Below are 27,015 nucleotides of genomic sequence, written 5' to 3'. Positions count from 1 at the left end.
GAGAAGAATTATCATTCGTGGTTTGAAGTCAGAATATATTCCTTTTGTTACATCAATTCAAGGATGGGCTCAACAACCATCCTTGGAGGAGTTTGAGAATTTGTTGTCATCACAGGAGCTACTAGCCAAACAGATGGCTGGTGTGGATCAAAGAAGGGGAAGGAAATGCTCTTGCAGCTAACTGAAGGAATCTTAGAGTAAGGCAAAAGCAAAATGGCTCAAGAGAGATGGCATATTCTCAATTCCAAGAGGGTTCAAGCTCGCCAAGACAGAAGGAGGAGTCTTCTAATTATGGTAAGAAGTATATTAAATGTTACCGATGTGGTGAAGTAGGACACATAAAAAGATTTTGCCGAGCCAAAGAAAGCAACATGGCTCAAACCGAGAAAGTTGCTGAAGAAGAAAAAGACTGGGGAAGGTGCTTCATAGCTGAGACTCTAGTAGTAGATGCCTTAGCCTCTCTCAGTTTCGAAAAAGACCGGATCGTGGATTCAGGAGATAATACCGTCCATCACGTGGAGAAAGAACTCATTGGTGTCATCAATAAAAAGCAAGAAGATTCTGAAGACGTTCAGACTGGTGATGTGGCAGCTGCCATCGAGGAAATCAACGAAGCAGATCCTGAAATTGGTAACAAAAGTCTAGACGTGGAGGTTGTTGAAGTAGATCCTGAGCATGAAGTTTCTGAAACTATATATGACAATGATGACCATTATAGAGAAAGCATTGAGGGAGTTGTAGTGGAAGTTGAAGTCTCTGGTCAATCATCTACCATATCAGAGTCAATCACTAGCTCAGATCAAATACTGGAAGCAGATGGCTAAGCTAACGGTCAAATAAATGAAGAGGTTGACCTTGAAGGCTCAATTTCATATGGAGAGACAAATAATATGGTTCTCGAATGCTCTGAAGCTGACAAACAGTTCATTGAGAAGCTGCAAAAGGAATCTGGTGGTGTATCCTACAGTAGTGCTAAGTCTTCGCAGGAAATTAATGGTCAGATCGTCACCGACGCAGGTGCTTCTCCAAATAGCACAATTGTCAAGGAGCTAAGCGAAAGGGGGAGTCTGGAAACTCAAGAATGCGAAGTTCAACATGAAGATGAGTCACATGGTTCGCAAAGGCCAAAAACAAACAGTGGCAAGTCTGCCCGCTACCTAGATGAAAATTTTATCAAGACATATTCATGTTTCTTTGGAAGCCCAATTATTAGCGAAAAACCATCATCATTTGAAGAAGGAAGAAGTGTCCGGAAAATATTGCTGAGATCTTCACCAAGGCACGCCCAAAAGCTTCGGTTGAGTTCTTCCGCAACAAGCTCGGTGTAGTTTCCAAAAAATCACTTTAAGGGGGAGTGTGAAGAAATAAAGTTGATTTTTTGGAGCTACAATAATACTAGATATTTGTTAAAGGTTCTAGAATAACCTAGTGTACTATCTTAGATAATTATCTTGAAGAAAAATCTAGATATTCTAGAGTAATACTAGAAGATAAAGATAACTAGATTTTTCTTATGGATGTATCTAGAATAATATCTAAAAGCATCCCTAAACAAGTATAAATAGGGGTGACATTAGGCATTTGTAATCAACTCATAAAAAACCCAATACAAGCCAATTCAAAGAGTCTTTTTCCATAACAAAGTTCTGCCTCAAATCTTTCTTTGTCTTTCTAAGCTTCCTCTTCTTTAGTTGAATCTTCTGATCTTAGTTAACGATCTTGGGCCAGCAGAAGGTTTCTCTGATTTACTTTTCTTCTGCTATATTTCTCTATAGAGGATCAGGGCAAACCTTATTTTTCTCAACTTATATATAGATGAACCTCAATAAACAATGCGTTGTAGATTAAGAAAAGAAAACGTCTATCAATGGCTTTATTAGGGAAAACGAACGGTTATTCATGACTTTATTAGGAAAAGCAAACGTCAAGGGCTCTATAAATATATTTATTTAATAGAAATGATGTAGGCTTTTAAATGCAGTGATTGAGCAGAATAAAAACCAGAAAATAAATATATGAATGCTGGCCAGGCTACTAAAGAGAGGGCACAATAAATGGTAGTTAATTTGAGTAATTATTATGAGACGTAACTTTCAAATTTTTGAAAAATAGCACATAGGTGAAGGAAAATAGGAAAAACTCAAAAAATTGAGGAAGAAGATGAATATGAATGCTGGTCATAGAGAAGTGTCACATCACCTTGTCTATGTCTAGCTTTATATTATACTAGTGTATCAACTCACGCTTCGCACGGTCATAAAAAGATTGAATTAGAGCTTAAGATGCGATGATTTTTTCATTACTTAATTACTAATGTATAGATCAGCAAGAGCTTTTACATTGGAAATTCTTAAATTGGAATGGGATAAACTTTGGCAAAATAGAATTTAAAAGTGAGTATATGCCTCATGTTTCCAGATTAAGCAGAATTATTTATCTAATATGACTTTGTTACTATAAAAAATAAAAATGATAGAATGTATAATAAGAAAATAACCAATTGACTTATGTTAAAAGAACAAAATAGAGATTGATAACACAACCAAAGAATTTCTCGCATAAGAATTTTGAATAACATACGGAAAAATTCTTAGTTGTGGGAATATAATTCTTAACTATGACATACAATCCTTAATTTAGAACAAATACTACACACAACATTCTCAATGATTATTTTTCACTTTCAATAATGACATAATCATTAAGATATTTCTATTGATTCTCATTTATAATTTATATTTGAAATTTTACAATTAATGATTTTGGGATGTAAGATCCTTAAAGTATTTAGGGATGCTAGTAACACTTTTTTTGGGTATAGACTTATCAATTAATTTCTTATCCCTAATTGCTTAGGCTTTAGACAAATAATTATATACTGAGGCTAATAATTAGTAATATATTTGGAAAATAGAAAAAGGGACGCGCTGCTATTTATAGTTACAAATAAAGAGAGAGAGTAGAATTTCATACTAAGGAGGAAATTAGATTGACCTGTGAGTTTCCAGCTGGCTTTGTATGTGTTTAACCTTAAAACGAAAAACAATTAAATTTATTCGTGATGCCAAAGATATGTGACTAAGTTCAATTATGGATTAAATTACAAGGGAAACCAATAAGTGAATAAAGAAACAGATCTGATCAGATGTTAATTAAGTCCGACCTCGGGTATGAAAACTGAGGTCGATACCCTATGCTGACTATGTATACGATGGATAATAGAAATGAACTCAAGAACAAAAATGGAAGTGAATGCAAGTAATTCTTTGCCTTTTGATGTGAACTCTTTCTTTCTTTCTGTCTTCCCCACCCCCTTAATGGATGAGAACCTCCTCTTTATAAAGTAGAGGAGTTTCAACCCTAGTACAATTCTAAATAAAGAAAAAAAATCTGGTGACAGATGTTTTGCCGAGATCGACGCCGAATTATCCGGTTGAGGGCGGATATTTCGGTCTTCTCCTTATGGCAGCCAATCGCCCTTCCTTTATCGCCTCATCCCGACCCGAACTCGAAGCCTCGTTCCCAGTGAGACGGTCGTATCGTGACCGAGCATAATCATGACAACGGGAAACCAAGCGTGCCTATATCCTCAGTTTTACCCGTATACAGATAGTCCCCCCCATTTCTCGAGGTACAATTACTGATGGTGGGGAATGGACCCGAATAAGCTGGGAGCGACCCTCACATAGAAGCAAGTGAACCACATTCATTGTTAACATCGAGAAGGACTCGGTAGAATTACATTTCTTATTAACATCAGAAAGACAAAGCTTACAAGAAAGCTCAATGTAATTTCAAAATTTAGATAGAATGTTTGCATAATTATGACAAATTTGGGAGCAGGATATGTCATTTACATCAGAATGATCATATGACAAAGCTTAAATTTTTTTAAGAAAGTACTGAAATATTCAAAAAAAAAAAAAAAAAAAACTGTTTTTCTTTGTTGACCGAGTACACTACCTGAAATCTTCGCAAAAAAACAAAAATTCATGGCTTTGGGGGCACCAACAAAACCAAATCAAAATTTCACGGCTTTGGTGGCACCAACAAAACCATAATGTTAACACTAACCCTTACCGTCTGTTAGTATCAGCAGGAATTTTTCACAATTTCCATTTATCTATACTCTTTCCCCCTTAACCTGATCCCTCAATGTAATAAAGGGCACCCCGGTGCACAAAGCATCCCACGTTAGTAGGGTCCGGGAAAGGGCCGCACCCCAAAGGGGTGTGATGTAGATCCCTCGATGTAATAGAATTTAAAAAATGAAAAATACAAGCTGATTTTCATATGATGCCAGGGATCTGACTAGCAGGAAATATGATGGCGAAATACTGTTCTTCCAAAAATATTATATGATCAGGTGTGGAAGAATTTCACGTGGATCGTCCTCCATTAGCGAGTATCGTACCGATGATGTTTGTAATCTGAAAAGAAAATAAAATATTACTCGAATTTTAGACAGCTATAGGCGTACCAAAGCTATCCACATTTTCGGTATAACATTACCATAAGGTATCTGAAACATAGTTGGAAGAACTAAATAGTATGCTAGTTAATGCTGCAGTTGTATTCTAACTCACGAGCCCCGTTAATGTAGCATAATATTTGATAAGCATGCACGTGTGGCATGAATTACCAACAAGCTTAAGTGATTGAAAGAAGACCAAAAACACATAAGAGTAAAGCTGATTCGATTGCTTGACAATTACTCTGCATCCGGTTATACATCATAATTCATCTTTCATGCAGACTGTTCTGCCTATATTAAACGGAGTAGTGAGACTGAATATTAGCCACGCAGCACGCTAATAAATAGCCACATGACAATTTTAACTGCTTTTTCTACCAAACTGTTTATTTAAACTGCGACAGTTCTATCCAAAAATGCAATTGTTTACACAATTTCAACTCCAACACTTACAAAGTAATTTTCAGTAGTTGATACTTAAAAACTACTCCCTCTTTCCCATTTTATATGAGGGTGTTTGATTGGGCACAAAGTTGAAGAAATAAATGAAGACTTTTGAAACTTGTGATCTAGAACAAACCATAGAAATTTGTATGGCTAGAAATCATTTAATTAAGGGTAAAAATGTAAATTTAAAGTTGGATTGTTACTAAATATAGAAAAGTGTCTTTCTTTTTAGGACTAACTACAAAGAAAAGAGTGTCACATAAATTGGGACAGATGAAGTACTTAAATTGATATAAGCCAAACAGGCTCAAGGAACAACTTTTTTTTTTTGAGACTGGTAACATGAAAGGAACAACTTCATAAAAGAATAATTGAGTTATAAGCAAAACTTGATCAAAGTGAAGCGACAAGTACTAAAGTTGCAGATTGGGGGCTAGAGAGATGTCATGGATGAAGTGATGAGACGCACAAAAGTGGAAGGTGATCTAAAAATTAAGAAGAAATTGGATCAATTAAAAAAATATTCAAGGAGACAAGAGAAACTTGAAAGTTTGGGAACACTAAATGAAGCACTAATTACTAAGGGAAAACGAAAAAATGACGAGGCCCAAGAAGCCCCAAAGGAACTAACTTGGGGTTTAAAGGCGAACCATGCTTTTATTCGCGTAAAGAGCAGTGGCGTACATAGAATTCTTAGCAAGTGGTGTCGAACTTTAGAAAAACGAACAAATGAACAAATCATTTTAGTTATCATATTAAAAATACAAAATTCCGACAATAATAATAAAACACAATTCAAGCACATTACTAGAATTTCTGAACTAGTTTTCATTTTTAAAAATGCATTCATGGTGACTTTAAAAAGAATCTTGTTGAAACACCAAAATGAACTTTGGCTTAGTGATGATTGATCCTCACGTTTGTGGCAAGGTTTTGGAGAGCGAGAAGCGGAAAAAAGCGACGAGGCCTCGCTTCACCGAAGCGAGAAGCGTGAAGCGAAGTGCGCGCTTTTTTCATGTGAAGTGCAATGTAATACAAAAATAAAAAATAAAAAATAGGCATAGATAAAGAACCAAGAACTCAATAAGAATAACATATTGGATAAAAAAACAGAATTTACTACAATCACAACAAAAATATAAATCAGCACAGTGAAAAAATTGCAGAACAGTCAACAGAGATGGAAAAAACAGAGCAGAACAGAGAAAAACATTACAAAATAGAGAAAAATTGAAGAACAGAGACAAAAAACAGGGCAGAACAGTGAAAGAACTTACAAAACAGAGAAAAAAAATTGCAGCCCAGTCGAAGAACTGAAACAAATAGAAAAGTAGAAGAGAAAAAAGAGCAACCCAGTGAAGAACTGAAAAAAAAAAAAAAAAAAAAAAAAAAAAAGAGAGAAAAACTGGCAGTCCAGTCGAGTAGCAGCAGGTAAAACAGAGAAAACACGAAGAGGAAGAGAAGATAACCTTGAAACTTGAAAGAGGCAGTAAAGAGATGAGGAGAAGCAGTCGCAGCAGTAAAAAGAAGTCCCAAGTTACAGTTACCAGTTTCAAAAAAAAAAAAAAAGTCCCAAGTCATAAGAGTCCAAATAGAAGAGGAAGAGTGTTTTAACAAATTTTTTTGAAAAAAAACCTAGGTGCACCATGCTTAAGCGAGCTTCTATCGCTTCTCGCTTCTCGGCCTAAAGCGTGCGCTTTTTTAACCCATGCCTCGCTTTAGGCCGGAAAGTGCAAAGGCTGCGCCTCGCCTTGCTTCTCGCTTAAAGCGCAGAAGCGAGCGCTTTTCACAACATTGGTTTAAGGAAGGTAGTCTTCGGTTCCATTTCAACCTAATAGTTTTATTGACAAATGAGGCTCAAAAATAAATACATGTATCTAAGTGGAGACTCAAACCCAACCCACAATAAGCCAGTTATGTGTCTGATCAGTTGGACTCAGAAGTGCATATTATCCAATGGCTTCAATTTGTGCTGTCTATACGTTATTTTTAATTTTTTATTTCAATTTTATATATTTAACAATATTTTCCGACCACGCGGTGTTGACTGACACCCCTTGGCCTAAGGGCTCCGCCATTGGTCAAGCGAATGTTGCAAAAAGAGTTTATAATGGAACTATGTTCCTTGTGAGAGGATTACCTCAAGGATCCAAAATGGTATCTGTATAAGGTTATTCAAAAAGGGCGAAACTTGAGAGGTCCAATTTTCACCTTTCTTTTATTATATCCCAACATATCAGATAATACACATCAATTAAATCTTGATATTCACAAGAGAAGTCATTCCTCATACCATTTTTTTGGATAAGGTAGAACTTTGAAGTCATTCTTCATACCATCAGCGCAATGTAATATATCAATTATAGAAAGTTGATCATTAGTTAACAAACCACATCTTGATTGTGGCATCACATAGGTCAATTTAGACATTTCCACGAGTCAACTTGGGATACTCTTTTATTATGGGTAACTTTTTGTTCTGCCCAAATCAGCCCATCAACAAAACACATTTTACTCAACTGGTTCTATTCCTAATTTATACCAGTATCAACACTCGCAGTTGCCAATTCAAATAGTTTTAAAGTCAAATTCTACTTTTGTTTTTTTTTTCTACTTTTTGTTCTTTATTATTTTCAAGTGCTTTACGAATATGAAAGCTGCTTTTTGGTTCTCTTTTCTTGAAGGATCAGTGAGTCCCACATATTATTTATTGAAAGAGATTTTATCAAAGCTTGTCTGTTGACACTATTAAAGCTACAGCCTAAATGTTAAAGCACTGGTAGTAATGAATAAATGCTAATTTAGTATTTTTGTAATATTTTGAAAAAAAATTCGAAGACTCAACATTTGCTGGTGAGACTAGTATTTTCATAATATTTCTTCAGTTCTGTACTAGATTAAATACATCAATTAACTAAGGAAATTACACAGAGGTTAAATAAATAGTTCGCGAAATAGTAAAGAAAAAATTGATTCTGTGTTGTTGACTAACTGACAGACCGGTCGAGGGCTGGTTGAGAATCTAAACTAATTCTTCAAAAAAGGAAAGAACAAAATGCCAAGTTGTACGCATTGGGTTATGACTTATTGTTTAGCCCATTTAGACCCAAATTAACTTTGGGCGGGTTGGGTCATGAAACACTTATTTATTAAGCCCTTTTGAGCCACCCATTTTCCACTCCTAAGTCCTAATTACCTAGGTCCCGAATCTGCTAAACTATTCAATTTTTAATTTCTTCTACCAACTATCATTCAAAACAAAAGAAAAAGAAAAATCAATCTTCTGTCCACAAACTAGAGTCCAAATATTTTACTTAGTTTCTGAGACATAGTTCTCTTTGCCTTGTAATGCATACTCTCATGTTTAATCAGCTTTAATGGACTAAAAGGAATCTGCTAAATATCTACTTAAAGTAAACTAGCATGAGTATTACAAGCCCCCTCAGACTTTATAAAATGGAACTTTTCCTAAATCCATTTATTGACTAAAGTTCTCTTCGAAGCTATCTGCCCTGAACCTTTCCCCAACCTCTAGCGGCCCCATCAAGTGACCTCTATGGCTCTAACATAGCCCCCAAGGTAAAATAGTACTCCCGCCATCCCAATTTATGTGAAGGTGTTTGACTGGCACGGAGTTTAAGACTGAAAGTAAGACTTATGAAATTTGTGGTATAAAATAAGTCACAAATATATGCAGAGGTGGATCCAGGATTTGAAGTTTATGGATTCCCAATAATCTCAAATTAAAAAAAGAAAACTTCTTTATATGTGCCCAAGGGGGATCGAACCCCCGCCCAGAAGGTCAGCTAAGCTCAAGTGGGTTCCATCACTGCCACTGGACCAAGAGATTGCTTTGTTACTGGGTAACAAATATTTCTTATAAAATAATAGATTTCTCAATATAAATACAAGGTCTGTGCAAGAGTTATTGGGCTCCGGGAACCCGCACCCGCTATCCTAGATCTGGATATATGTGTGAATATGAATCATCTCATTAAGGGTAAAATGAGAAGTTTTAAAGTTAAATTGTTACTAAATATAGAAAAATGTCATTTAACAATTAAAAAAATTATAGAAAGGTGTCATTCTTTTTGGAATTGACTAAAAAGGAAAGAATTTCACATAAATTGGGACGGACGGAGTAAGAATTATCATTCAGTATGAATATTTTGTTTGGATGAGGAACTTAATACTTGTTTGCTTTAATCCACAACGACCAGAAAGCCCGGAAAAGAAAAAATAACTGGAAGTATATGAACTGTTATCTAAACCTAGAATCTGATAGAGGGCCTGGTAAAGTGCATAACACACAAAATGTAAGGAAGAAAAAGGTCATAGTTTCCGCTGCTTTTGAGTGAAAAAGGCAACTGTAATTTCAAAATTACTACATTGAAATTTCATTTAACTGCAACCAGATTGATCACTTATCCTCCCACCAAAAGGAAACAGAAAAGTACTAAAAATGAAATTACTGAATGATTTACCTGCTGATATTTTGAGACACAACGATCAATGCAGGTATTTTCGCCCATATATAGCTCAGGCTCCTTGTACCTTTTCTCGACACACTTGTCGAAACATGTATGGGTGAGCCTAGATCACAACAAGAAACATCAAAGTATAGAAGTTCAGAAATTGTGTACACGTCTTCGATGGGAGGAACTATGCAACAATACTACAGCTGAATTAGAGAGAAAAGTGAATTGTATGGACAATTATGAAGTCCTTTACTTTATTTTGGGGATTTTTTCATTCCTGGCCCGTCGCCCGAAATTAATTACACGCGCTAGCCAAAATATGCAAGACCTATACACTGATTATGTATATTTTATGTATACAATATGTATATTATAAGTATATTTTATATTTAATATACAAACATAAACCTTTGTTGGCTATTATTCTTTTGAGTGGTCTAAAATGTAATTAACCCTTTTTTACGAGCCCCAAGAAGATTTAAACTTTTCTGCTATTAAGATACTACTAAAGAGACTTGTGATTGGAACAGCTACAATCTGGAACACCTTACTTGTTAAAGAATTCAACCCTGTACTCCATTTCCGTTTCGGCTAAGCCAAAAATCTGCACACATAAGGAAATAGGAGAGGGAGTAAGAACACCCAGAAATTTTTTAGCTTGAAAAGTTCTGCATTCAACATCACATGTAGAATGCAAATATTTAGAAACTTGAAAGCTGGAGTTACTAACAAATGTGTGATAACCACACAGAAAGGATTCTTCCTTACAGATAAACAAAGATAAAATGATACACATCGCAAAAGTAAAGAACCTTCTGGCTTTCAACTTCTGTTGGTACGTTATTAGCAGCCATCTTTACAGAGCTGTGAGACAAGAAAAAACAACACTTTAGATCAAAAAGTCTAGTTACATGTCTGATCACAATGCAAGAAAAAAGAGAACATCAAATATGCTAAAAGATTTTTTTTTATGACCGAGAAATCCCCCAGGACCAGCGATGCGCAGTTCGAAACTCGGTGGACCCGCCCCTCTAGCCTTCTCCACTTAAATACCGGGCTTTTGACTGCGGTCAGGTTCAAACCCGTGACATGCGCCTAACTCACATATCACAAGCTACGCTCTTAATACTAGACAAAAGCCCTGAGGGAAAATATGCTGAAACAACTTTAACCTAACAAAACCGAGGAATGTGAGGATGATGTTCAATCATAATACCCCTTATGTCCTGCGAGATGAATCTACTGTATTATGTGTACTAATTGCTACTGCACCAACAGCCTTCAACTCAATGCTTTTTGCATGTGTGTATACAAAAGTCTAATTACAGGTCTGAATCCAAGTCCAAAAATAAGCATTCAGAAAATGTGCTAAGAAAACATTAGCCTAAGGATGACGCCCAATGATCGTACCCTTATGCCCTGGGCAGTGAATCTGCTATGTGTGTAGCAAGTTTGAATGCACACACTGCCTTGGACTCCATATATGTATACACATGGCCGGCAAACTACCCTTGCATACCTCATCTATAAGCATTTCTATTTGCCATCCACTAGATCACATTGACTACTCTACAACTCCCTCTGTCCCAATTTATATGAAGCGGTTCGGAGTACGAGGGTCAAAACACTTAAGTCTGACTAGATTCTTCATAAAAATCAAATAAAATTTAAATATTTGAAAACTCCACAAAAAGTACTACAAGTCAACATAGTTGATGTTTCAAAATATTTTTGAGAAGCTTGAAAAAACTATAGTCCAAAGAAAAAACTGTTTGACTCACCAAAAAGTAACACCTTACCATAAATTGGGACAGACAAAGTACTATATTGTGTACATACATATACATATACATATACATATATCTATCTATAGTAAGGACAATGTCAAGTCACCATGCCCTTCTGCCCGGGGAAAGGGATTTAAAAAGATCCAAACTACCATAATGAGTGAATACACTTAACTACACCAATGGGATTCAACAATTAATATATTTACAAAAAAATTTAGCTTATTGTGCTAATTACACCACATAACTTTCCGACAAAGGGGATTTAATTGAACCCTCTTCACAACATTTAGCTCCACCACTGGAAAAGAATCTACTGCATTTGTATCTAGCACAGATTCATCCACATGCATATGAGTTTTTTTTTTCTTTTTTTTTCCTCCAAAATATGTGCATTCATGCTAAATGGAATCTATTGCAAAAAAAAAAAAAAACAGTGCATATGGTGATATTTTACAAACTACTGGAAAATGCATATGACTTTTATTTGTGCTAAGTGGAATCTATTGCTTCAACGAAAACATTGTGATACAAACTTTCATAATGGGTGAATACACTTAACTACACCAATGAGGTTCAACAACTAATACATTTACAAAAAAATGTCTTTATACTAATTAGACCAAGTAACTTTCCAATGGGGCTGATTCAATTGAACCCTCTTCACAATACCCCCCCCCCCCCCCCCCCCGAGAAAAGAATCTACTTAATTTGTAGCTACTGATTTTTATTTTTATTTTGTGAAAACATGTATATTCATACTAAGTTGAATCTATTGCTAATAAAAAAAAAAAAGCATTGCCTATACATGTATATTCATGCTAAGTGGGATCTATTGCTACAAAAAAAAAAAAAAAAAAAAATTGCATATGATGACATTTTACATACTACTGATATGAAATCCTAAATCTGCATAATTATGAATGTATCTGTTCATGTTCAAACAAGAATGACACAATAGAGTGAAGAAATTTACCGATAAGTTATCTTCTGCTCTTTTATATTTCAGAGAGGAGAGAAAAAAGGAGATTTTGTTTATTAGGGTTTAACTAGGGTTCTTTGGGTTCTTTCCAAATGGGGAACCCTTGGGGTAGAGGTAGAATCCGACCCGAATATTGTCGTTCTCGACCCGTTTATGTTTTGTGAAAATAATAAGGGACAATAGTACTTTTGGTCTCTAAGTTATCCATATATTTTATTTTTGATCCTTGTGATATATGGCTATTATATTTACTTCAAGTAATTAAAATGTGTATTTTTGGTCATTTCACGTAGAAAATTTGTTATATTTCATTAGTTATAGAATAATATTACTGTTAAATATGAAGTAGCATTACAAATTTAACATAATATATGTGTAATTAAGTGGTGAATCGGTTAATATTTATGATAAATCTGTGAATATTCACAAGTAAAAGAATCAAAAGTGTACGATTTAAGTAATTGAAGGTTTGATAAGAGATGTTTATACATTAACTAATTAAATAATGCACGAATTAATGTTATACCTTTGCACTTTTTCAATGGCTATAAATTTTCAAAGGCTTCTCCTAAAAAAAAAAATCATCCCCTTTTCTTGCATCGTTTTCAAAATAGAAAAACTGTAAGTGCCGTGTGATTACATCCGTTGGTTGAGTTCGCTGAAGTTCTGCAATTCCGATTGCCAGTATTGCAGAATAGAGTTTCGTTCCATCCTGGGAGGAATTAATCCAAACCTTGGGCAATTGTGAGGGGATGAAATTCCTTAAGGAAATACAGTTTTCTCTGGGCTCGAAACTACACTTTTGTTCTTATATTTTCTGGTTTACAATTTATACTTTTGAATATACGGTTAACATATAATAATATATATAAAAGGTGTTTATACACACTTTTATATAAAAGGTGTTTATACACACTTTTATACTAGTATATAATATTATACAAACTTATACAAGAGATGGTTATACTTAAGAGATGTTTATACATAATGTATAAACATCTCTTAACGCACTTATACATGGTATAACAGTGCACAATAATATATAAGAGGTGTTTATATACACTTTACCTGGTTGTTTTTGCTAAGATCGAATCGAATCAAATCAAATGGAAGATCAATGACAGGTAAATCGAAATGAAGATGCAGATTGGTGATTCATGGGTGGATATTCGGTGGTATAGGAGTAGTTCGATGGTATAACAGTGGATCTGGATTCAATGATGAAGTTGAAAAACGAGCTTCTCACATGGTGCTTTAGTGGTGGGGGGTTCGGTTCCGGTATTGATCTTGACGGGTGTTTTGAAGTCGTTTCAGGTGGCAAGGCTGAGGGGTGTTTTGGGCTAGAAATAGGGTCGATTATGGGATTGTTCCAGTGCTCTCAGCAGAGAGAATGAGGAAGATGACCACTCCGACAGCTAACGCGGGTAAGAAATAAAAGATGGGCTAAATCAGGTAATTATTTTTCTCAAATCAACATAGAGTGTAACAATTGCATTGTTTTCATATTTTTCTACAAAACCTATTAGGTAAAAAAATTTATCTTCAAATTTGAAAATAAAAATAAAAAGTAACCAAGTAATTGCACCAAATTCCCAACTCTTTATTCAGAATTGGAGAGTGTAACAACACCGTCCCAATTACACCCAATTACATGATGGTCATGTAATAATTTAGCATGATAAACATATTAAACTGTGTAATTACATTCAATTCCATTACATGAGTGGCTTTCCAAACAAGCCCTAAATGTACATCAATTTTGGTTGAATTAAAAATATCCACTTTAACAAAATTAATTTAATAAAAATCCATAAAAAGACGTGAATTAACTTAAATGAAATTAAACTTACGTCTTTACTTCCTAAACCCTAAACGGTTAAACCCTCCCTAAACCCTAAACTATTTTCCCCTCTCTCTAACACTTCTCCTCTGCAACTTTGCCATCACTTCTCAGTTCAAAGTTGTGTTTTTTTTCAACCTTTTGCTCGAAGTTTACAACTTTGGCCTTAAATTAAGGTACCCCATTATGTTGTAAATGTTTATCTTCATCTCAAATTGCTGAAATTTCCCTGTTCCCAATTCACTTTCTTGATTATATTCCACAATCTTTGTTAATTGTGTTAAATTATGTATTAATACACCAAGGGTCAAAATATTTAAATTTTTTGTGTCTATTCGGACATAAATTCTTCAAGTTTCTTAAAATTATTTGCAGTTTTAAAAGCTACATAAAAAGTACTATAAGTCGACATAATTAAGGTACCCAGTTAGTGAAATTTCCATCTTCTCAATTCCCTTTGACTTGTTTTTTCTAGAGTTGCTTATTGATTCAAATTTCTTGATTATATTCCACAATCTTGGGTAATTGGTTTAAATTATATATCAGTACTCCCCTTGTTCCAATTTATGTGAACGGGTTCGGAGTACTAGGGTCAAAGCATCTAATTTTTGAGTGTGTATTAAGGCATGTATTCATCAAAGCTTACACCTTTGGCCTTGAATTAAGATACCCATTTGTTGCAAGTATTTATTTTCATCTCCATTGGTGGGTTTGCCCTTTTCCTCGTTATCCTAGAGTTGCTTAATGATTTTAAATTTGTTGGTTATATCAGTGTTATCAAAGGGGCGCTTTAAGCGCGCTTAAGCCCTGAAGCGAGGCTCAAAACATGTTGAGCGCTTCGCCTCGCTTTATGTGCGCTTCAGTGTTGTCATCAAGGCTCTAAGACATACTTTTCCTTGCCAATGAGCCTCTCTTGAGGAGGTGACACTAGATGATTGATATTTCACTTTATCTTAATATTTTTACAATTTCTTTGTCCATATATTTGTTATTCATGCTTATTATTATTAATCTTGGACTAAACATATATATATTTGTATTTTTGCACCATTGCTCTTTTTTTCATTAAAGCCCACGCTTTATATGCGCGTCGCGCTTAAAGCCCCAGCTGACCTTAGAGCTTTTTTCGCGCTTTTCGCTTTTGATAACACTGGGTTATATTCCATAATCTTTGGTGATGTTTTAAAATTATATGCTAGTCGCTCAATTCATGTGAAGGGGTTGGAGTGCAATGGTTAATGTATCTAATTTTTGTGTGTATTAAGGTATATATTCTTCAAAGTTTACACCTTTGGCCTTGAACTGCTATTCAATGGTAAAATAAGAAGTGTGCTGAACTTTATAATGTTCTTTTTGCTCCAATTTCTCAAAAGAAAGTCTCAACTGTGATATTATAGCTCCTTCTATATATGACACCCCATTGATATGATATCTCCTGAATTTTACAAGACATTATCTTTCTTATTTACTTCCCATGTGAGAATAGCTCAAAGTTAGAAAACATAATTAAGTAACCTTAATAAAATAAAGTGATAATTTTTTATTTTTTTTGATTAAGCACCGGGTGTCCGAGGCTCTTTGAGCCCCGACTAATCCTGGGGGTGCACAGGCCCACGGCAAGGAGTTTCCCGCAAGTGCACCACGGGTAATTCAGGGTTTTACCCAGTCCGATGGCCCTCAAAAATTGTTTGCACCCAGTGGGTTTCGAACTTGAGACCTTGAAAGGGAGCACCCCAAGGCTCAAGCCAATTGCCACCAATTAAACCTACGTCCTTTACTCCTTTCCCTAATAAATAAACTAAACCCTCCATAAACCCTAAACTATTTTCCTCTCTCTTAACACTTCTCCTCTGCAGACTTCAGAGTTGTTCTTTTTTTTTTTCTTCCAACCTTTTGCTCAAAGTTAACAACTTTGGCCCTGAATTAAGGTACCCATTTTGTTGTAAGTGTTTATTTTCATCTCCATTGCTGTAATTTCTTGATTATATTTGACAATCTTGCATAATTGGGTTAAATTATGTATTAGTACTCCCCTTGTCCCAATTTATGTGAAGCGAGGGTCAAAGTAAATACTTTTTGACTCCCCAAATAATATCACTTCCACATAAAATGGGAAGGAGGAAGTCGATGTTTTTTTTTCAACCTAAATTCAAGCATTGCTCACGGTGTAGCATCAAAGTTTATTCCTTTGGCCTTATATTAAGGTACCCCATTTGTTGTAAGTGTTTTATTTTCATCTCCATTGTTGAATTTTCCCTTTGCCTCGTTTTCCTGGAGTTGCTCAATGATTCAGATTTCTTGATTATATTCCACAATCTTGGTTAATTGGGTTAGATTATATATTAGTGCACCGTTGTTCCAATTTATATGAAGGGGTTCGGAATACAAGGGTCAAATCATCTAGCTTTTTGTGTGTACTCGGGCATAGATTCTTCAAAGTTTTTTTAGAGTAGATTTTGCAGTTTTGAAAACTATGTGAAAAGTACTTTAAGTCAACATAATCAATACATAATTCAAAAGAGTTTTTGAGAAAATTGTAGTCAAAGAAAAAACTTTTTGAATCTTTAAATATTATCACTTCCACATAAATTGGAATAGAAGGAGTCCTTGTTTTCGGAAGTTGCTTCATGTTGCTTTCATTGATTTCTGAATCTGAAAACACAAGGGAAGTAGATTGAACTCTTGTGTTCTAGATTTGACACAGAACGCAAATCGGCACATTTATGTTCATAGTTTAAAATTTAGGAAAAACTAAACTTTGCAGTTTACATTCTACATATACTGGAATTATCAGTGACTGCATCGTCATTTCTTAAGGTGATAAGGAAATTTACTGTTTGACGTCAGTGGATGGAGACTTAAAATTAAACAGTAGACTATGGATAAATATAATTATACATTTATTACATAGGATATATTTTACCAATCAAAAATTATCCTTCGGTACCCAGTTAAATGTAAGGACCTTGACCTGCTGGTGGTAGGTTGCAGCCTAGCAGGTGCCTTGTGGAATTAGTCAAGGTGCGCGCAAGCTAGCCCAGAGACCGCGGTTATCAAGTTGTAAAGAAAATTCTAGTGGTTTGGCTGAAAATTGAAAAAATCAACAGCAAAATTTCAGCTGCTAATCCTCCTTTGCTGCTAACTTGCTCCTCTCCATCTCTTTCGCCAGATATTTTCATTTTGTCTATCTGTAGATATTTTCATTTTGTCTATCTGTAGTTAGATCAAAACCTTCTTATTGCACTGGTATTCAATGGTAAAGCAAGAAATATGTTGAATTTTATAATGTTCTGTTTGCTCCCATTTCTCAAAAGAAAGTCCCAACTCTGATATGATAGCTCTTTTTATATATGACACCCATTGATATGATATCTCCTGAATTTTACAAGATCATATCTTTCTTTTTACTTCCCATGTGAAAATTGCTTGAAGTTATGATGGTAAACTAATTTGTGCAGTAAAAAATAATTTGAAGAATTTTGCCTATTTGAGTTACAAAAAATATCCTCAAGTTTCTATTCCTTTGGCACTGTTTCATTTTCTTCATCCATTTTGTTCTCTTTAGTCTGTCCAAAATACTTTTATGTGCAATCCAAAGCTAGAAAACTAGTGCCTCTGACTAGTTGAAACATTCATAGCTGTTTATGCTTTGGTCTCAGTGGACCGCATAATTAAGGTCCTTACTAAGTTGATTACTTTCTGATGAGCACTAATCAGGAGAAACATGTGTTTGGTGAAAGAAGTTTGCTCTTGATCAAATAATATTATTTAAGACTTGATAAAAAAGTGAAAGAAGTTTGCTTTCTGACCAATTTGACAACTCTTATTTCACTTTTATATTGTTCTTATTTAATCCATAGATTGCATATTTTTTAGTTTGAAAATTTTCGTAATTATTTTCAAATCATCCTCGTTTCTTTAAACAGTCAATGGAACACGGTTCATTCGAAGATCAATCAAAAGCAACATTCTCGTTGACAGATGAGGACCACACACTGGCAAATGCTATCAGATACACTCTAAATCAAGAGTTAGTAATTCATCTCTTCCTTTTTGCTTTCTTCTTTCATTATGCAGTAATCACTGCAAGTACTATCTCATTTGTTGCGTTTTTATTTCCTGATATAAATTATCTTTTAGAATTTTGCTTCAAGTTTAAAACTCAACTGGTAAAACAGATGGCCTCCGTATCTCATTTTTTACATTCCACTTATCTCATGTTAATCTTGTCGTTGCATGTTCTGTCTGCCATCCCCCCTTCCCCTTTATTTAGTGGGCTTTCTTCATTTTTTGCCTGTCTGCCGAAATTATTTACGGGTGCTAGCCAAAATATTCAAAACACATAAACGGATTATGTATATTATATATATATACTATGTATATTTATACTTAATATACAAAATTTATACAATTGCTGGCTATTATTTTTTTTGAGCGGTCCTAAAATGTAATTATCCCTTATTCTAAGCAGCGGTGTGTGCAACAACATAGGATCTCATATTAACTGATATCTACTTTCTTGCAGTCCCCGAGTAACATTTTGCGGTTACAGCATTCCACATCCTTCTGATGCTCGAGTTAACATAAGAGTTCAGACTACTGGTAAAGCTTAAATACTTAGATATTTCTCTAACTTATACTCCCTCCCTCCCAAATGATGTGGCACCTTTCGGATTTCGAGATTCAAACAGGTCTTTCTTTTACGTCAATTATTGTTACGTATAGTACTTTTTACGGAGTTTTCAAATATGTAAATTTCATTTCAAAAAACTTAAAAATTTCATGCCCGAATTCACGGTCAAAATTAAGATGCTTGACTCTCGAAATCCGAATTGTGCCACATAAATTGGGGCAGAGGAAGTAATAAAGAAAAGCTTAGATAATTCTTTAGCAATAGTATTCTTTTAGAGGCTGTGTGGCCTTTCCTCGTGCATTTGTGGAACATGTTTTCTGATTTTTTAAAACTTAGTCTATCTATCATTCAAATTTGAGTTCTGCTTCCATACTAATGTAACTTGCTTGATATTTGCTAAAACGTCCATGATTGACTTTCTAAGTAGCTTTTTCAGGACATTCTTGGCAGTCAGTAATTTTGTTGGTGTCACTTTCTGCCCATTTGGTTTTTTTTGGAGTTATATATATTGTGATGCTCTTCCCATTAATAATTCCCCTCCTTCTTCCTGCTTATTTGATCTGGTCGATGGAGTAGAAATTTATTTTTGGAGATTGCTATGGGGCATACCATTGTACATTGTATGATATGACAGCTTGGAAATCCTTCAAAGCAATTTGCAATTGTCTTTTATGTTTATACACTTCTGTTCTGAGAAATGTTGTGGATCTCCGTTTGAGTTTTGGTACATTAAGATTTTCTGCAACTTTGGTGGTCTTCTATTTCAGGTGATCCAGCAAGGGAGGTATTGAATGATTCATGTCAGGATCTAATGCTTATCTGCGAGCACGTTAGAGGCACATTTGATCAGGCTATTTTAAAGTTTAAAACTGGAAAAGGTCTGAGCGCTATGGATATCAAGAAATGATTGACTAACTATATAGCCTTCTGTCCGTGTGAAATTTTGTCACCTTTTGCAAACACGGGGGAAAATTTAAATGTTGTTGCTTCATTTATTTGGTGCACAAAGTTGCTTTTTGCATAATCATGCTATAGAATGCACCTTGGATTGTATGGAAATTTAGTGTGCACATTGGTTGTTGTAAGTAGTAATTTTATGTTCTAGTTTATGTGATAGTGAATCATGGATCTTTTATCAGCTTGCATCGCTGTAAAAGCTATATAATTGCGTGTCCTTTTTACTGGTTCGTGGTTTACGAACTCCATCCATAGAAACTTTAGCCAGCAATACCAATGAAATGAGGCCAACAAGTTCTCAAATTTGGTTGCGCTTTGGATATCTCCCTTTGTTTTTTATTTGCTTTAGTTGTCATAGAGCACCTTACCTTCCGTTATTTCAATTGTGTAAGTCTCTCACTTCTCTATTAACTTTGCATCTTTTCCATTCGGTCCAAGAACTAGAAGTGGCCGAAGTCATATCTTAGAGAATGTCCTTGAAGGCTAGTGGTCTTATTAGTCGTCTAGCGAGAAATGCCTTCTGTAAAAGATTAGAACTTCATGTATTGACCCAATATGCTATCATATTCCATTTCATATGCCACAAAAGAATGTGCAAGGAGAAAGATTTTATGTCCTCATTTTCCATTGAGTAGTTTTATTACAAAGCCTTTTAAGTGAGAAAACTGTTTCCATTTGCAATTTTGGTCCAAGCATCAGAAGGAATAACAATAATACTAAACCAGGAAAACAAATTAAAAAACAAACCAAAAGATTCTGGTCAATGAAGCTTGCTGAGTGTCTTAAGAATTTGGGACCATCAAATCCAAAGGTACATTTGACACAATCATTCATATTCTACGTGACACCGTAAAGGATATTTACACAGTCGAGTCAACTTAAAAGGAAATTGCAAATATCTCTATTAATAAGTGCATTGATAACTTAGTATAAACGGAATTTAACAATGTTGCAACATGTATAATTACATTGGTTGTGTAGAAAACCTTTACATTGTCAATATATATATATATATATATATATATATATATATATATATATATATACTAGTTATGTGAGGCCCGTGTTAAGTCCGGGCCCAAACTCAAGATATAAAAGTAGATATTTTAACTAAAAAAATATAATCTGTGTTAGTACAAGTGTACAACAACAACAACCATATACCCATTGTAGTCCCACAAGTGGGTAATTATATAAAAGCAAAATTTTCATTCCACTGCTTTAATATTTTAACTTCCATTTTGATAAAATTATTTACTTCAAATCAAATGCGGAGCCAGAATTTGACATTTATAACTTATATATCCTAATTTTCTGAAGTTATTTAGTTCTAAATAAATAATCTATACATAGTTAATGAACTTTTAAGACAAAGACATAATTTAACTTGTGCAGCGGATGGAACTGCTCCTCTCTTAATTAGGGATTAGGGGTTCGAACATGGATATGAAAAAAATCTTTGGAGGAAGCGTTCCCTCCGAATAGGCGCGATACAGTGCTAATTATCTAGATTAATTGGGCTTAAATGCGGATATCGAGCACGAACCAGAAAATCAAAGAACATGAAAAATGAGGTAGAAGGTTCGATAACTTTTGAAAAGTAGACCTTAAAAATAAAAAATAAAAAAATTGACTTAAATAAATAAGATTAGGACCTAAAAGTAATTAATTTTTTTTTTTAAAAGAATTAGAAATTATTGTGAAGACTACAAAAGTCCTCAGGTTCGATAGCTTTTGAAAAGTAGACCTTAAAAATAAAAAATCAAAAAAATTACTTAAATAAATAAAATTAGGACATAAAAGTAATTAATTAAAAAGTTTTTAAAAATTTGGGAAACTCTTGTGAGGACTACAAAAGTCCTCACATTCCCTCTTATATTATATAGTAATATACACACACACACATATGCAATTGTCTCTATTAATAAGTGCCTTGATAACTTAGTATAAATGGAATTTATAACTTAAATCCAATCGCAAAATCTCTTTACATCCTGATCATACATGTCATTTCTTGACCATATGAAGCACCAGATCTCCAAATAGCTTGCAATTTTTGTAATGAAAGAACTTACAAAGGTAAATGGGATAAACTTATAAGAAGTAATTTGCATTGAAAAGTTCATTAGCAACACAGCTGATCGCAACAACCATAGTAGCATAGTTGCCCGACACCCGTGTTAATGGAAAGTAACGTATACTCGGTGGAGTAGTCGAGATGAGCCTAAGCAAATCAGAACACACAATTATCAAAGAAAACACTTGGGTGCTTTTTACGCAATTGCAACAACCATAGAGCTGTGATTAACATAAGCTACAATTCAACTAAGAGCCATGAGATATTTGTACAAAAATTTCAAGGATGATATACAACGGAATTCTACTTCTATACATACTTACATAGGTACACTAGCTGGGAAGAACTTTACATTCATCAAGGTGTTTGATGAACAAAACTTTCTATTCTAGCCAACAATCATCATCGCAAACAAGATCGAGAAGTTAATCTCAGAATCCCCTATATAAAGTGGACATGTTTATAGCATGGCTTATACTGGACAGGAGCGGAGCTAGAGTGTCAGCTAAGGGTCTGGCTGAACCCAGAAGCTTTGGTTCACACCCTCTATTTGTCTTAAAAATTCTCTGGATATATACAAATTATTGAATCAGAACCAGTAACTTAAAAAGATTAAAACCCAGAACGCATAAACTTTAAATCCTGGCTCTGCCCTCTGAATTACTAGATACCACATCATCTTTATAAACCCGTGTAACTAAGATAATATCTGAATATTCCTCTACCTAGATGTAGCTCGACATCAGAAATTGCCGGGGTTGGAGCTGTTGATGTTTTACGAGTTAACAAAACATTTCTCCAAGTCCAAAGCTTGGATAAAGGAGTAAAGTTGCGGTAGGTTGACAGCCAACGTAAAAGCGAGTTAATTTATGTTGATTCTCACAATACAGAACATGTTATTTCTGACAGGATGATCTTCCGTAAAATCTAGGGCAATATATCGAAGTGAAAAAGCCACGAGATGACAAAGGCGAAAACCATGGATGCAAGTAGGAAATTCATGACACGGCGACCTTGCCAAAAGCCTTGGGTTTCAGAAAGGGATACAGGTGCTGTGGATGCTGCAAGAGTGCCTACTGTAGAGTTATTGGCATCATTTGTTTGCTCTTCAGCAACGTTCAGTGCAATGGTACCACAAATTTCACAAATTCTGAATCATAGAATTCAGGGAATTAGCATATTTGAAACACATATTGAAAACTAATGTACACAAAAGGAGAGATGATTGCAGGTCAGATCACAGATTTTATTAGTCTTACTTTCTTTCTTAAACTCCATGCCCAGTCAAATACTGTCACATAAATTGGGACGGAGGGAGTAATAGAGAAGGTACTATTCTCTGCCTAACATGCCATTCTAGACCATTCTTCCATAAAGCTATAAAAGGTCCTCCCCCATTTCAATTTGAGTGACATGATTCGCTGTGCGAGGGTCAAATTAACGAATTTTCGGTGTGAATTTGAACATAGAATCTTCAATCTTTTCGAAACAACGTTTACATATTTAGAGACTACATAAAAGGTACTATAAGTCACAACTTTGAAGATGTCATGGTCAATAAAGCATCCTTTGACTCTCCAAATAGTAACTAGGACAAAAAGTGAAACACAAGGACTATGTTATATCCAGATAGAACACAAATTTCATCAACTTACTACAAATTTAAAGGTCCCGAGAAAATTCAGTATTGAACCTTTTCGATTTTTCTGAAGGATTCGTGTGATTATTAATGGTCTGGTTCTATAGCTCCTGGTAGACGATTATACTATAATCGTATACCATATGGCAACAAAAAGGGCACAAGAACAAGGATAACGAGAAAATGCTAATAATGGAAAAAGAGCTGGACACAAACAACGGTGGTTATAGAGTCAAATATCAGCAAAATGCATCAAACCGTTCAACGTGGGAAGATAGAGTAGACATCTGAACTGATATTCGTGGATGATGCAGCAAATTATTAGAAAATGATAAAAGTAATAGCGTAAACTCAGCTTTCCTTCTAAAGATAAATGGATCTATTAATAGTTAGGGCTGAATCCCACCAATCTCTAAGTCACATATAATGAGAAGACCAGCAATGCCAATATGTTAGGAAAAGAAACTTAACTTGGAGTTGCGGAACTACTTAAACGGAGTAGCAATGTACTGCAGACTAGAGAAAAAGTTTGGTGACTTCGTTAGTAAATTTTCCAGTACATAGTAGCAGCAATCAGAATTTTGCATTCTGAAGAACTAGTGGTAAATTCCAGTAGCATGAAGGTAGCCCAGAATCCCTCACACTCGCCAAACCATCAGATATTATGAGAACAGATCACGAGCAGATTATACAAATTAACTTAAACATAAAAATTACTCCTGTCATGCAAGAGCTAGAGAAGATTAATCAATCAATCAAATGTGCCTAAATCCTAAACTAACGGGGTTGGCTCTATAAATCCTGTATACCCATTGCACTTTATTCTTGTCCATTTTACACTTACATACAAGCAGAGGCAGATGCTTCATCTAATTTACAGGTTCAACTAAACCTAGCATCTTGTACATGGAGCAAGATATATACATGAAAAAAGCACTAAAATTTGGACAAATATTATTCTGAACCTATAATAGAAAAGGTGCATTGGGTTTTGTTGTGATAACATAAAGTTTGAACCCATCAAATTTAAATCATATATCCGTCTCTGCATACAAGTCTCCAGCAGAACTAAATTATTAGACTTAGTGCATCGACAACCAAACTTGTTAGTAAGTTTCATTTAGATACTTGAACTACAGTATGTTCCAAGTGAGCACCTGGACACATGACAAAGTATTCCTTATAGATATTTCCGATTCATAATCTGGAAAAGTTTCTCTGCGTGTTCACAAATGCTCATTACGCGAAATAAATCAATCATATAAAATATGCCTCCTCCTTTAAAGAACATCAACATCAATTGGACCATGAATGAGGTTTTACGGCTTATTGAGGGTGATACTTATAATTTAAGGATGTGACACATTTTAAGTGATTAACCTATCTACGTAATGGGCAATTGAGAACACGTGCGAAAGCTTTTTCAAAATTTTGAGTCGGAAGTGTCTAATACAAACACTTTATCATGTGTTCAGGTGCTCAATCAAAACAGGCCATAATTTGAGTGTCTAAATGAAATTTACTGGCAAGTTTAAGGACTGTCGATGTATTCTGCCAAATAATTACTTAACTAACACAAAATCTAATGCAACTGTAAAACAAGTTATAGCAAAAGATGGGAGGTATGTATACTCACGTGTTTCCCTTGGTTTTGAACCAAGTCTCAGCACATTGCTTGTGAGCAGCACCTAAATCACCTTTGCAAGAACATCCCAATTCAATAGCCATCCCTACTGAATTACTCTCTTGTACTTGGTCTCCACCGCTACTACTAATCCCTCCACTTTTCAACAAACTCAAATGACAAATCCTACAATCCCTCTCTTCTTTATTATGCAACTTCAACATCTCCAATTCACCACTCTCCAAATCAATCTCTTCATCAGACAAAGAAATAGTCCCCCTTTGCTTGTCCCTCTTTGGCTGCTCACAATTTACTGAAAGGGAAATTTACGTAAATGTATAATTGACCAAACTTAATTACCGATAGTAGCCCAAATATTCAATACATATACACTGATGTATATTATACGTATAATATATGCATATTATATTAAGTATACATTGCCGCTATCCCAATTTATGTGACACACTTTCCTTTTTAGCTTGTCCAAAAAAGAATGACAACTTTCTATATTTGAAAACAATTTAACTTTATGAGATGATTTATACCCACACAAATATATAAGACTTGTTTTGGACCACAAATTTCAAAAAGTCGTCTTTTCTTTCTTAAACTCCGTGCCTAGTCAAATGGTGCCACATAAATTGGGACGGAGGGAGTATATTATATGTATATTTAAGTATATATATACAAAACCTATACATTTGCGGGCTATTTTATAAACTAGCTCACCTAAAGGTACTGAGCTGTAATTTTCCCTTAATGAAATGCCATCCATAGAGTCTAAAGGTGCATGCCAAGACTGATCAGAGTCAGAATCAGTGAAGTGTAAACTCCCATCAGTTGTTGTTGTCTCACTGCTCGCCGCCATGGATGGCTGCCGGCGTCGTCGACGCCTACGGTGGCGGCGGAACTCACTCTGCCGGCCACTACCATTTGCCTCAGTGTCAGCATTATTAACTCCAAGATTTGGCATTTTCTTTAACCCTCCCCTGGGAGCTCCCGCCTTTTTTTCGCTCCTTTGCTGACTCGAACTCACAACCTAAGATGCTTACCACCTAACAAAAAGAAACTGTCTTTCAGTTCATAGATTGAGAAAAAAAAAGATGGAGCACTTGAAGAATTTAAAGAAATACATCAAACTACAGATAAGAAGTGTTAAAGGTTGAAAATTATCAGTACCCTTTACCCAAAAAAACTGTCTTTAAGTTCACAGATTGAGAAAAAAGATGCTCCACTTGAAGAATTTAAAGAAGTTCATCAAAATTCAGTATGAGAAATGTTAAAAGTTGAAAATTACTAGTACCCTTTACCCAAAAAAAACTCTCTTTCTGTTCAAACATTGAGAAAAATGATGGAACCCTTGAAGAATTTAAGGGAATCCATCATAATTCAGTATGAGAAGTGTTAAATGTTGAATATTTTCAGTACCCTTTACCTAGAAAACTGTCTTTATGTTCACAGATTGAGAAAAAAAGATGCAGCACTTGATTATTTAAAAAAAAAAAAAAAATCATCAAAACTTAGGATGAGAAGTGTTAAATGTTGAAAATTTTCAGTTATCTCTTAACCAAAGAACTGTCTTTTAGCTCACAGATTGAGAAAAGATGGATAAATTGTAGTATTTATAGAGGTTTACCAGGGTTCTTGATGTACTGCATTAAAAGGCTTGACACTTTTCAGCACAAAATGAGAAGAAAAAAATGGAGCTTTTGAAGCATTTCAAGAAACTCTTTTGAAGCTCAAAGATTGATGAAAAGATGGAAATTTTGAAGCACTTAGAGGCCCAATCAAAGAAAATGGATGTTTATGAGTATTCAAGAAATTACTTTTTAGCTCATAAATTGAGGAAAAAGGAGAAGAAATGACTGTTTTTAAGTATTCAAGAAACTGATCAGATCACAGGTTGATAAATGTTAATGATGATAGGCATGGGTAAATGTGGGAAAGAAAATGAAGACTGTATTTGAGTATGTTTGGTTTTGGTTGCTTTGACAAACAATTCCTTGTCTTTTTTATCCCACTTTGCTTTACTGAAAGTAGAGTAATTGTGACTTAGCAATGGACATATATGAGT

General features: G+C 34.8%; 3 protein-coding genes across 7 annotated transcripts; 1 reads left to right on the top strand and 2 right to left on the bottom strand.

Annotated features, from left to right (window-relative positions):
• Nucleotides 1–3,729: 3,729 nt before the first annotated feature.
• On the bottom strand, nucleotides 3,730–12,330 carry LOC132605833 (mitochondrial import inner membrane translocase subunit TIM10-like). Of its 3 annotated transcripts, none has more exons than XM_060319087.1 (5): nucleotides 12,163–12,330; nucleotides 10,212–10,263; nucleotides 9,951–10,003; nucleotides 9,406–9,514; nucleotides 3,730–4,430 (listed from the first exon to the last, which is right to left on the bottom strand). In XM_060319087.1, the coding sequence occupies exons 2-5, from the start codon at nucleotides 10,251–10,253 to the stop codon at nucleotides 4,380–4,382; spliced, it is 255 nt and encodes an 84-aa protein (XP_060175070.1). In that variant the 5' UTR covers nucleotides 10,254–10,263; nucleotides 12,163–12,330; the 3' UTR covers nucleotides 3,730–4,379. The 3 variants fall into 3 exon arrangements, with proteins under 3 accessions (XP_060175070.1, XP_060175071.1, XP_060175072.1); XM_060319088.1 differs by lacking the exon at nucleotides 12,163–12,330 and adding an exon at nucleotides 12,075–12,094; XM_060319089.1 differs by lacking the exon at nucleotides 12,163–12,330 and adding an exon at nucleotides 10,810–11,614.
• Nucleotides 12,331–14,026: 1,696 nt separating this feature from the next.
• Nucleotides 14,027–19,835, top strand: LOC132605832 (uncharacterized). 2 transcript variants are annotated; one of them, XM_060319086.1, is made up of 5 exons: nucleotides 14,027–14,184; nucleotides 16,993–17,198; nucleotides 17,935–18,038; nucleotides 18,534–18,610; nucleotides 19,409–19,835. In XM_060319086.1, the coding sequence occupies exons 3-5, from the start codon at nucleotides 17,938–17,940 to the stop codon at nucleotides 19,546–19,548; spliced, it is 318 nt and encodes a 105-aa protein (XP_060175069.1). In that variant the 5' UTR covers nucleotides 14,027–14,184; nucleotides 16,993–17,198; nucleotides 17,935–17,937; the 3' UTR covers nucleotides 19,549–19,835. The 2 variants fall into 2 exon arrangements, with proteins under 2 accessions (XP_060175069.1, XP_060175068.1); XM_060319085.1 differs by lacking the exon at nucleotides 16,993–17,198.
• Nucleotides 19,836–21,918: 2,083 nt separating this feature from the next.
• LOC132605831 (uncharacterized) lies at nucleotides 21,919–27,015 on the bottom strand. 2 transcript variants are annotated; one of them, XM_060319083.1, is made up of 4 exons: nucleotides 26,768–27,015; nucleotides 25,671–25,996; nucleotides 24,951–25,251; nucleotides 21,919–22,825 (listed from the first exon to the last, which is right to left on the bottom strand). In XM_060319083.1, exons 2-4 carry the CDS (start codon nucleotides 25,912–25,914, stop codon nucleotides 22,603–22,605), a joined length of 768 nt encoding a protein of 255 aa, XP_060175066.1. In that variant the 5' UTR covers nucleotides 25,915–25,996; nucleotides 26,768–27,015; the 3' UTR covers nucleotides 21,919–22,602. The 2 variants fall into 2 exon arrangements, with proteins under 2 accessions (XP_060175066.1, XP_060175065.1); XM_060319082.1 differs by having other exon boundaries at nucleotides 26,578–27,014.

Source organism: Lycium barbarum, chromosome 8 (assembly GCF_019175385.1).
Source record: "Lycium barbarum isolate Lr01 chromosome 8, ASM1917538v2, whole genome shotgun sequence".
Lineage (NCBI taxonomy): Eukaryota > Viridiplantae > Streptophyta > Magnoliopsida > Solanales > Solanaceae > Lycium > Lycium barbarum.
Note: the sequence above shows the minus strand (reverse complement) of the source record. Positions and strands in the feature narration are given on the sequence as shown.

Coding starts and splice junctions, on each gene's coding strand:
- LOC132605833 (XM_060319087.1), bottom strand. CDS start 10,253: ATGGCTGCTAATAACGTACCAACAGAAGTTGAAAGCCAGAAG. Junction 10,004..10,211: donor CAGAAGTTGAAAGCCAGAAG/GTTCTTTACTTT, acceptor TTATGTGTGCAG/ATTTTTGGCTTAGCCGAAAC. Junction 9,515..9,950: donor AGGGTTGAATTCTTTAACAA/GTAAGGTGTTCC, acceptor GTTGTGATCTAG/GCTCACCCATACATGTTTCG.
- LOC132605831 (XM_060319083.1), bottom strand. CDS start 25,914: ATGCCAAATCTTGGAGTTAATAATGCTGACACTGAGGCAAATGGTAGT. Junction 25,252..25,670: donor TTACAGCTCAGTACCTTTAG/GTGAGCTAGTTT, acceptor TTTCCCTTTCAG/TAAATTGTGAGCAGCCAAAG. Junction 22,826..24,950: donor TTCAAAACCAAGGGAAACAC/GTGAGTATACAT, acceptor TCTATGATTCAG/AATTTGTGAAATTTGTGGTA.
- LOC132605832 (XM_060319085.1), top strand. CDS start 17,938: ATGGAACACGGTTCATTCGAAGATCAATCAAAAGCAACATTCTCGTTG. Junction 18,039..18,533: donor AGATACACTCTAAATCAAGA/GTTAGTAATTCA, acceptor ACTTTCTTGCAG/TCCCCGAGTAACATTTTGCG. Junction 18,611..19,408: donor CATAAGAGTTCAGACTACTG/GTAAAGCTTAAA, acceptor CTTCTATTTCAG/GTGATCCAGCAAGGGAGGTA.